Source organism: Mandrillus leucophaeus, unplaced genomic scaffold (assembly GCF_000951045.1).
Source record: "Mandrillus leucophaeus isolate KB7577 unplaced genomic scaffold, Mleu.le_1.0 Scaffold77, whole genome shotgun sequence".
NCBI classification, from domain to species: domain Eukaryota; kingdom Metazoa; phylum Chordata; class Mammalia; order Primates; family Cercopithecidae; genus Mandrillus; species Mandrillus leucophaeus.
This window is the reverse complement of record NW_012108363.1, coordinates 6,695,436-6,705,373: the sequence shown is the minus strand read 5'-3', so window position 1 is coordinate 6,705,373 and position 9,938 is coordinate 6,695,436. Positions and strand designations below refer to the sequence as shown.

The following is a 9,938-nucleotide window of genomic DNA, read 5'->3' as shown; positions in this document are numbered from 1 at the left end:
AGGAAAGGAAAGGAAAGGAAAGGAAAGGAAAGGAAAGGAAAGGAAAGGAAAGGAAAGGAAAGGAAAGGAAAGGAAAGGAAAGGAAAGGAAAGGAAAGGGAGAGAGAGACAGATGTAGGTTTATGCAATACATAGAATCTCAGCTCTGTTTGTGACAGGTATTATGACCTTAAGTAACAGTTTCAGGAAGAGGATGGGGTGATGCAGAAAAACAGCATGGACTGGAGTCAGATAAAATTTGAGTTCAATGCTGACAATGTCTGTTAGCAATGTAACTTTGATATTCAAAGTCCTTTTCATACACACAGGTATGTATGTATGTATGTATGTATAGGTATATAAAGGGATGTGTGTGTATGTGTGTATACAGTAGTGCCCCCTTACCCACAGGGCATATGTTCCAAGACCCTCAAGTAGATGCATGAAACCAAGAATAGTACCAAACCCTACAGATACCATGTTTTTCCTATATATACATACCTATGATAAAGTTCAATTTACAAATTAGGCACAGAAAGAGATTAACAACAAATAAATAATATAATAGAACAATTATAGAAATAAACTGTAACAAAATCTATGGGAATTTAGTCTCTCTCAAAATATCTTAGTATTTTAGGAACATGGTTGACTGCTACAGAAAAGCAAAACTGCAGATAAGGGGAAAACTACTATATATATATTCTAGCTAGAGTACGCATGAACTACAACCTATTAATAGTACACAGCCCATCAAGTTGTTACAATTAAATTAGATGATGCATGTAAAGTGGTTGGCACTAAGCTATTATTATTATATAATGGGAAGAGGAGTGGGAAGAGGGGAGGGATAGATATTATGCAATGCAATTTCCAAATATCATATACTCTCTAATCATCCAAAGAGGAATATTCAACAATTTTCCTGTGGGCACAAAACTAGTAACTCGTAGCTGCAATGGGAGTTGTGTGTCTCCAAAGCAGATTTATAGGGCCTCCTCAATCTGGCAATAGCATTAAATATGGCCTGCCTTGAAAGAATTAAACAAGATAATATATCCATTTCCTGGCACATCCATCTGTCAAAGGTGGGTAGTGGGCCATATGACAGCTCCAATCCTTTCCAGACCTAATATTCCTTGCTTCCATGAGGCTTTAGGCAACTGAAGGCCAACTCAGGCACAGTAAGAACTTGGCCCATGAGCTTTGGATACACAGCCAAAATGGCAGCAGCCACACAAATCCTGGGGATACAGCTGCTCCACTGTCTGTTCCACCCTGGAAAACTCTACCTTGACCAGGTTTCGCTGACATGGTATTTCAGAGAATGATTCCCCACTCCTACTTTCTTCCTCCTTACACTCTCAAAGAGTGGGGTGCAGTTGCTCCTACTGCTGTTTCCTTGTGTTTTTATCTATTTTCATTTTGTTTTTGTGCCTGGAAACAGTTTGCGGTAAGGATTACACTTTCAAAACGCAATGTCACCATTATCTAATCCCAACTGAATGAGTCCCTATGTGAATCACACTGCAGGTCCATTTTAAATCAACCAGCTACCAGGAATGATTGGCAAAAAAGGTAGGCCATGCAGGCTGGGGAGCAGCTGCCTACAGATTGGCAACTGCTGAGTACAATGAGTCATACACACAAGGAGGCCTGCAAGGCATGACCTTGCTTGGATGCCACACAAGGACACAGAGCCAGCTCAGCATCACAGAGGAACTCAGCACAGGGCACTCCCAGAACTTACCACTAAGGGGAACAAGGAGAGTTAGCTGGGAAAGATGACAGGTTTCAGCATCACCTTTCTCCATTACAGGGAAAGACAGGTCAATTCTACACTTCCAAGGAGCAGAGACTCTAAGAGGCCTGTTCAGACTTGGAAGAATAGTAAGGATTGCTTGGAGCAGAGTAGCAGGATCTCAGAGGGGCATACCTCTCTGATGTTGGTGTGGGTGTCCTCAACCCATCTGTCTGAGTCTGTTCAGGCTGCTGTGATAAGATAGCTTAGATTGGGTAATTTAAACAGAAATGTATTGCTTACAGTTCTGGAGGCTGGGTAGTCCAAGATCAAGGCACAGGCTGATTACTCAATCTAGTGAGGGTCCTCTTCCCCGTGGACGGTGTCTTCTATTTGTTCTCATATGGGGGAAGGAGCAGACAAGCTCCCTTGGGCCTCCTTTTGTTTAATTAATTAATTTATTGTTTCTCTACCATCAAGAAAATGTACCTTCGGCCTTTTATCAGAGCATTGATTCCATTCATGAAGGCAGGGCTCTCATGACCTAATCATGCTCCGAAGGCTCCAGTTCTTAAGACTTGCATTGGGAATTAGCTATCAACATGAATTTAGGGGTGTGGTGTTATCAGATTATATATAGATAGATAGGTGTCCATGCATGGTTCCTGGCTCATAACTCCCATATCCCTAATTACAGTCTTTTGTTATAATAAGTATGTTTGACCTTAGGAAACAATCTTTGACTTTCTCCTGCTCTCCTTTCACCTGACAAGGCACAACTTTAATTTCCCCTGCCTTTCTGATTGTGGATCATAAGACACTTCCCAGAGAGAGTCCTTCCCTGTGCCCCTGGGGGATGGAATGTTGATGACTTGAAGTTTCCATAAAAACCCAAAAGGGCTGGGTGTGGTGGTTCACACCTGTAATCTCAGCACTTTGGGAGGCTGAGGTGGGCGGATCACCTGAGGCCAGGAGTTCAAGACCAGCCTGGACAACATGATGAAACCCCATCTCTACTAAAAATACAAAATTAGCCAGGCTTGATGGTGCATGCCTGTAATACCAGCTACTTGGAAGGCTGCAGCAGGAGAATCACTTGAACTTGGGAGCAGAGGTTGCAGTGAGCCAAGATTGTACCACTGCACTCCAGCCTGGGTGATGACAGAGCAAGACTCCGTCTCGAAAAAAAGAAAGATAATAGAAGACTAGGTTTGGAGAGCTTCCAGATAGTTAAACACTTGGAGGTTACTAGAAGGTAGAGTTCCCAAGGAAGGGCATGAACCCTTTCCCATATACCTTGTCCTGTGCATCTCATCATCTGTATCCTTTGCAATATCCTTTACAATAATCTGGTAAACATAAGTGTTTCCCTGAGTTCTGGAAGCCACTCCAGGAAATTAATAGAACCCAAAGAGAGGGTTGTGGGAACCCCAACTTGAAACGAGGTCAGAAGTTTCAGAGGCCCAAACTTGTAACTGGTGTGTGTGGTGGGGGTGGGAGGGGCAGTATTGGGGACTGAGCCCCTAACCTGTGGGATCTGACCCTCTCTCCGGGTAGATAGTGTGAGAATTGAATTGAACACACAGCCGGTGTCCACTGCTTAGTGTATGGGGAAAAAACTCCCCACACTCAGTCACGGAAGTCTTCATCTGAGTTGATGATTGTCGTTGAGGTGGTGTGAGAACAGAGAGAAAACCCAGTTTGGGAGTTTTCCCTTAATAGCGAGGACACAAACTTTCAAATCATAGCACCATCTGAGAATGCTCATGTAAATAGAAATCTGATGAGTCAGTGGAAGCCTCCTGGTACTTTTTAAGGTCTGGGACTTGTCAGAAGCATAGGGTCTGGTGTTTGAGCTAAACACCAGAGGGCTGGATCTAATTGTTTTAAGGCCCTGGCCCAAGGAATCAAGTCAAAATAATATGTTCAGATTCAAGACTGGTTGATCTGATTTCTAAAAACAAAGTAATATGCCTGTGGATGTTTCCAAATCACATAAGCTGCCTGTGCCAGTCAGGCATTTGGATTCTTGATGTTCTAAGGAATGATAATAATAGCTGCTATTAGATTTATCACTTACCCCCTGTAACTATGTCCCAAATCTTTCATCCCATTTGATTCTCACAAGCATTCTGCAAGATCATGGTATTACATCCTTTTTACAAATGACAAAACAGCTGGGCACGGTGGCTCATGCCTATAATACCAGCACTTTAGGAGGACAAGGCAGGCGAGTTTCTTGAGCTGGGGAGTTTGAGACCAGCCTGGTCAACATGGTGAAACCCCCTCTCTCCTGAAAATACAAAATTAGCCAGTGCATACCTGTAATCCCAGCTACTCCGGAGGCTGAGGCAGGAGAATGGGTTGAACTCAGGAGGCGGAGGTTGCAGTGAACCGAGATGGCGCCACTGCACTCCAGTCTGGGCGACAGAGCGAGACTCAGTCTCAAAAAAAAAAAGAAAAAAGCAGGGTGCGGTGGCTCACGCTTGTAATCCGAGCACTTTGGGACGTGGAGGCGGGTGGATCACGAGGTCAGGATATCGAGACCATCCTGACTAACATGGTGAAACCCCGTCTCTACTAAAAATACGAAAAAATTACAGCTACTCGGGAGCCTGAGGCAGGAGAATGGCGTGAACCCGGGAGGCGGAGCTTGCAGTGAGCCGAGATCGCGCCATTGCACTTCAGCCTGGGCAACAATGCGAGACTCCATCTCAGAGAGAAAAAAAAAAAAAAAAAACCGCACACACAAATGACAAAGCATTCAGAAAGGGTAGATATTTGTACAAGTCAAATGACCCGGCTGTGTGGCTGGTGTTGGCACTCAAGTCAGATCAGTCATATTCCAGAGCATGTGCTCTCAACCAACTCAATGGTTATCAAGGTTTGAACGATCCCAGCTGTTCAGGAAAGAGAACGCAGTTACCTGTTGTGTAAGAGTACAATGGTGAGCTGGTGGGTTGTGTCCTTGTTGCTCCCAGCAGTGTCACAGGGTGGGTTTCTGCTGGCTGAGGTGAAGATGGTGAAGTGGCTACTGGAATGAAAAGAATGGAAGAATTGTTCCATTTGTGGAGGAAAATGTGCACCCCAAGAAAAATAAAGAACAAAACTAGAATCAGGAATTACCATCACCTTTCCACGGGCCCTTCTCCTGGCCTTCCACAGTGGGCATGCAGGGCTCCTACCCACCCACTTCTGAACCTTTCAGCTCCTCTTAGAAATGTATTCCAAGATGGCCTTCAGGCATTGCCCTGCTGTCTAGTTATTTCATTAACACAAGGAAATGCGATCTAGATAATATTCTAGCTACTCTTATCAATATATAAGATTATCTCACACTTTCTATACCCCCAGGTTCTCTCTAAATACACAAAGTCAACAACAGGGCATTTTATGCAGAACACCCAATTAAACTTTTATTTTATTCATACAAGTATTTCACTTTCAGAAAACAGGGAGGGGGGGGCTTGGGAATTTGCACTAACATGCTCTAACCCCTTCAAAACAGCCCCATTCTGGATTTCCTGGTCTTACTGAAGTTCAATTATCCACACATCCAGTAACTAACAGAACAGATACAATATTAATTCCTTGAGGTCTCTAAAAGCTGACAATATTGCCCAACGTCAGCCTTGGCAATGATTTGCAACCCTAAAGGTAAGGTTCCTGGCAGACCCTGACCCCAGCTCCTTCCGCATCTGCATTCTAGTCATTCCTTTAAGGGTGATTTCCTGTGTTTTCTGACTCATCTTCCACTTCTCACTGGAAAGCTTCCATCAGGAATTCTCCAGCATAGGGCTACATTCCCCTTTCCTTTCCTGAAATCTCTCCTTTATTTCCTTATTTGCAAAGTTGATCACTTGCCTCTTTACAAAGCATTTACATGATTCCCTTCTCTTAGAGCACCACAGAAATTTAGAGTCAATTAGTGACGGTGACTGGATGAATTCCAAAACCTGGGCTTTCCTTATTGCCTCTCACTGGTCTGTTTCTCCTTCCCCACCACAGTCTCCATAACTTCACTTTTCAACATCACTCTTTCTCCTGTTCTCAACTGTTTTCCTGTTTTCCTCTAGTGCTCAAACCCGTAAGAGGATGTGGCTCTCTTTCAGAACAAAAACCAGAATAACACAGGAGAGTCATGTGGGCAGTCTGTACCCAATTGAGTTCTATGCAAAAGACCTCTTCAGCTTAACTTCTTTCCTAAGTTTGGGTCTTTATGGCATCTTTCTTTTCTCCGCTGCTCCTACAACCATACATACAATTGTTCCATGGATGTTTTAGGCAGCGAGCAGGTACTAGGGACACTGAGCAGGGCGGATTGGATGCAAATGTAAATGTCCCTGCATTCCATTCGCTCCAGGGTTCTCTCATTCTTGGACTGTAATGTTCAACTCATGCAAACTCTTTAGAAAACTATCCAGATAAGAAAAACCTCAGTTGATACCATCCTCCAGGTTATAGCCATAAAAACCAACTCTTAGGAGAAAGGCAACTTTCTCCCAAATCTTGGCTTTAAATGAAGTCAATGACTTGGGGATGTTCTCCAAAACAAGTCCACTAATCCATCCACCTTAGCAGACACAAGCTGAAAGTGAAATCAACATTGAGAAAGTCGACTGCCTGGAACAAAACTGTTTTTCTTACAAACTTTATGGCTCTAAAATCCAAGCTATGACCTAACTAACACCCTCTCTTCCAAACTGAGCTACTAGCCCAATCCTTCAGATCCCTCCTGGTTAAATACACACACAATTCAATGAGAGTCAAGGGAAAGCAATATGTTCCATCAGATTTTTCCAGCTAAGAGGTTGTGACATTTGTTAGTCCTCAGAATCCAGAGCCACCCTAAGGCGTCAATGGGTTTTTTAGAGCTTTGAGAATCTCCACTAAAAGTTATCTTTTAAATCCCGGAAATGGAAGATTTGAACCTATACTTGTCCTCAGAATGACAAGCTATTTCCCCACCTATAAGTCAAGTTATCCTCCATTTATATTAAATCTAATATCTTATTTACAGGGAATTTGAAGTATCAACTATATGGCCTGAACTGAAAAAAAAATAAACATGTACATTCTAAATCCCTAAAGCCCTTAAATCTAATGGTACTTTTTCCTAGGTATAAATCGCACCTTTCGCAATTTCCATTGTACATAAATAAATTAAAGGACCTTTGAAGTAAAAATGTGTAAGTTATTGACTGCCCTGAAAAAACAGCATGGTTGTTTAAGGGTTTTTTTGTTTTTTTTTCTTTTTTTCAGTAAAAATGTTAAATCAGGGCAAACTCATCCAAACATAAAACTCGGTGCTCATAATAGGAGGCATGATCCAGTAGTTAAAAGTACTGGCCCCAATTCAAGCTAACAGAGATCAAAACCTGACTCAACAACTTTGTATCTGTGTAAATTTATTTTTTCTTTCTCTTTTCTTTCTTTTTCACTCTGTTACCCAGGCTAGAGAGTACAGTGGTGCCATCATGGCTCACTGCAGCCTTGACCTCCTGGCCCCAAGCGATTCCTCCACCTCAGCCTCCCAAGTAGCTGGGACTAGAGGCATACATCACCATGCAGAGACAGGGTCTCACTATGTTGCCCAGGCTGGTTTTGAACTCCTGGACTAAAATTACAGTCATGAGCCACCGCACCTGGCTTCTATCTCTGTAACTTTCAACAATGAGCTTTTAGATTCTGTCTCAGTTCTCACAATTATAAACCACACCTACAGTCAATATAATTATCCTAACAATTAAATGCATGAAGCATGGTGCCTCGTAAATAGAAAACAGTAAATGTTAAATTCTTTGAAATCAAGGTCTGCTTTCAGAATGGACTAAATGATCTCTCTTCAGAGCTCTTCATGAGGACAGAATCTCATTTATCTGACCTTTGGTTCTCTGGCATTCCCTGTGTTTTCATCATAAAGCCATACATAGCTGAATCAGATCCATACTATCCCTGTTAGATGTCCTACAATAAATGGTCCAGCTATTTTCGGTTAATAATCAATTTCTTTGAGAATCTGACAAAAAGCAATGGGTCCCCTCACTCCAAAAATGCTTATTGGTGCAAAAGATGCATGTAACTTGGGAGTTGGGGAGGATCACAAATCCTGAGGAGACCCTGATTGAAACCCAGGTAAGACCTCTCACTCTAGACCGTCCTTCTACCTTGATACAATGCCCTGGATGGTTCACAGCTCCTCATTGGAAGGTCTTTGGGCTCCCAAACACATCTATTTTACCTGGTTCATGGTTCTGCATGGGCAATGGTGTTGGAGGAACAAAGGTAGAGACCATTGTTGTCGTTGGCAGAGTTGTTGTCGTTGGAAGAGTCGTTGTCATTGGAAGAGTCATTGTCGTTGGAAGGGTCATTGTCGTTGGAAGAGTCGTTGTCGTTGGAAGGGTCGTTATCGTTGGAAGAGTCGTTGTCGTTGGAAGGGTCATTGTCATTGGAAGAGTTGTTGTCGTTGGCAGAGTTGTTGTCGTTGGAAGGGTCGTTGTCATTGGAAGAGTCGTTGTCTTTGGAAGAGTCGTCGTTGGAAGGGTTGTTGTCGTTGGAAGAGTCGTTGTCGTTGGAAGAGTCGTTGTTGTTGGAAGAGTTGTTGTTGTTGGAAGGGTCGTTGTCGTTAGAAGGGTTGTTGTCGTTGGAAGGGTCGTTGTCGTTGGAAGAGTTGTTGTTGTTGGAAGGGTTGTTGTCGTTCGAACAGTGGTGCTTGTTCGAACAGTTCTGACAATTGGAGTAGTTGTGACCCTGGCTGGAGTCAGAAATCAACATGAGAATGAGCATGAGTCAAACAAGAAACAAGAGCCTCAGGCTGGAACCGTACCCTAGCACACCAATGACAGACTGTCCCAAGATGGAATTAACTTCTTGAACTCTCAATCTTGGTCATTGCCCAGCTAGAAACTGTGACAGGAGAGGGCTTTGGAGACATGCCCCTTCTTCCAAAAGAAGAGAAGATATATTGAACGGTGCATGCATATTCAGAAATAAGAACAGATGCCTCATATTTGCACTGAAGCACTTTTCTGGGGTCAGGGTCTCACTCTGTCATCCAGGCTGGACTACAGTGGCATGATCAGCTCACTGCTGCCTTGAACTCCCAGGCTCAAGCAATCCTCCTGTGTCAGATTCCCAAGTAGCTGGGACTACATGCAGGCATCACCACACCTGGCTAATTTAAAAAAAAAACAAAACTTTTTTTGTAGAGGCTGAGCGTGGTGGCTCATGCCTGTAACGCCAGCACTTTGTGGGGCCAAGGTGGGTGGACTACTTCAGCTCAGGAGTTCAGAGTTCAAGACCAGCCTGGGCAACCGGGTGAAACCCCATCTCTACAAAAAATAGCCAAGTGTGGTGACACATGCCTGTAATCTCAGCTACTTGAAAGACTGAAGCACAAGAATTGATTGAACCCCAGAGGTGGAGGTTGCAGTGAGTAGAGACTGGGCCACAGCACTCCAGCCTGAGAAACAGAGCAAGACCCTGTTTCAAAAAAAAAGAACTGACCTCATCTTGCTCACCCTTATGAGGGAAACAATCCAAGTCCAAAAGCTAAGAGACTGCAAATTAAAGTTCCTCTTACTTAAAACGAAAACAGAGACATAGCTTATTAAGGTCATAGGTATTGGGTTCTATTATCATTGTAAGACCTTAGTGAAAGAAGATTCATTAAGAAAAAGCAATGGCTGGGCACGGTGGCTCACGCCTGTAATCCCAGCACTTTGGGAGGCCAAGGTGGGTAGATTGCCTGAGGTCAGAAGTTTGAGACCAGCCTGGCCAACATGGTGAAACCCCATCTTTACTAAAAATACAAAAATTAGCTGGGCGTGGTGGCATGCACCTGTAGTCCAGCTACTCAGGAGGCCGAGGCAGGAGAATTGCTTGAACCCAGGAGCTGGAGGTTGCAGTGAGCTGAGATGAAGCCACTGCACCCCAGCCTGGGCGACAGAGCAAGACTCTGTCTCAAAAAAACAAAACAAAAAATCAGCAGTAAGGCTGGGTGCTGTGGCTCACGCCTGTAGGCCCAGCCCTTTGGGAGACCAAGACAAGTGGATCGCTTGAGCCCATAAGTTTGAGACCAACCTGGGCAACATAGTGAAACCATACCTCTACAAAAAAAATTGATGGGTGCAGCACAGCAACATGGCACAAGTATACATATGTAACAAACCTGCACGTTATGCACATGTATCCTAGAACTTAAAGTATAATAATAATAA

The 9,938-nt window shown here is 43.6% G+C and overlaps 1 protein-coding gene across 3 annotated transcripts in view; it reads right to left on the bottom strand.

Moving 5' to 3' along the window:
• The window catches only part of HAVCR1 (hepatitis A virus cellular receptor 1), a 30,209-nt gene that overhangs the window by 14,251 nt on the left and 6,020 nt on the right, over positions 1–9,938 (bottom strand). For 2 of the 3 annotated variants that reach the window (XM_011966715.1, XM_011966714.1), the window contains 2 exons: positions 7,961–8,473; positions 4,646–4,753 (listed from right to left, as the gene is read on the bottom strand). In XM_011966715.1, the coding sequence (XP_011822105.1) occupies positions 4,646–4,753; positions 7,961–8,473 (621 nt within the window). The remainder of the gene's footprint in view (positions 1–4,645; positions 4,754–7,960; positions 8,474–9,938) is intronic. The other variant, XM_011966716.1, reaches the window with a different exon arrangement.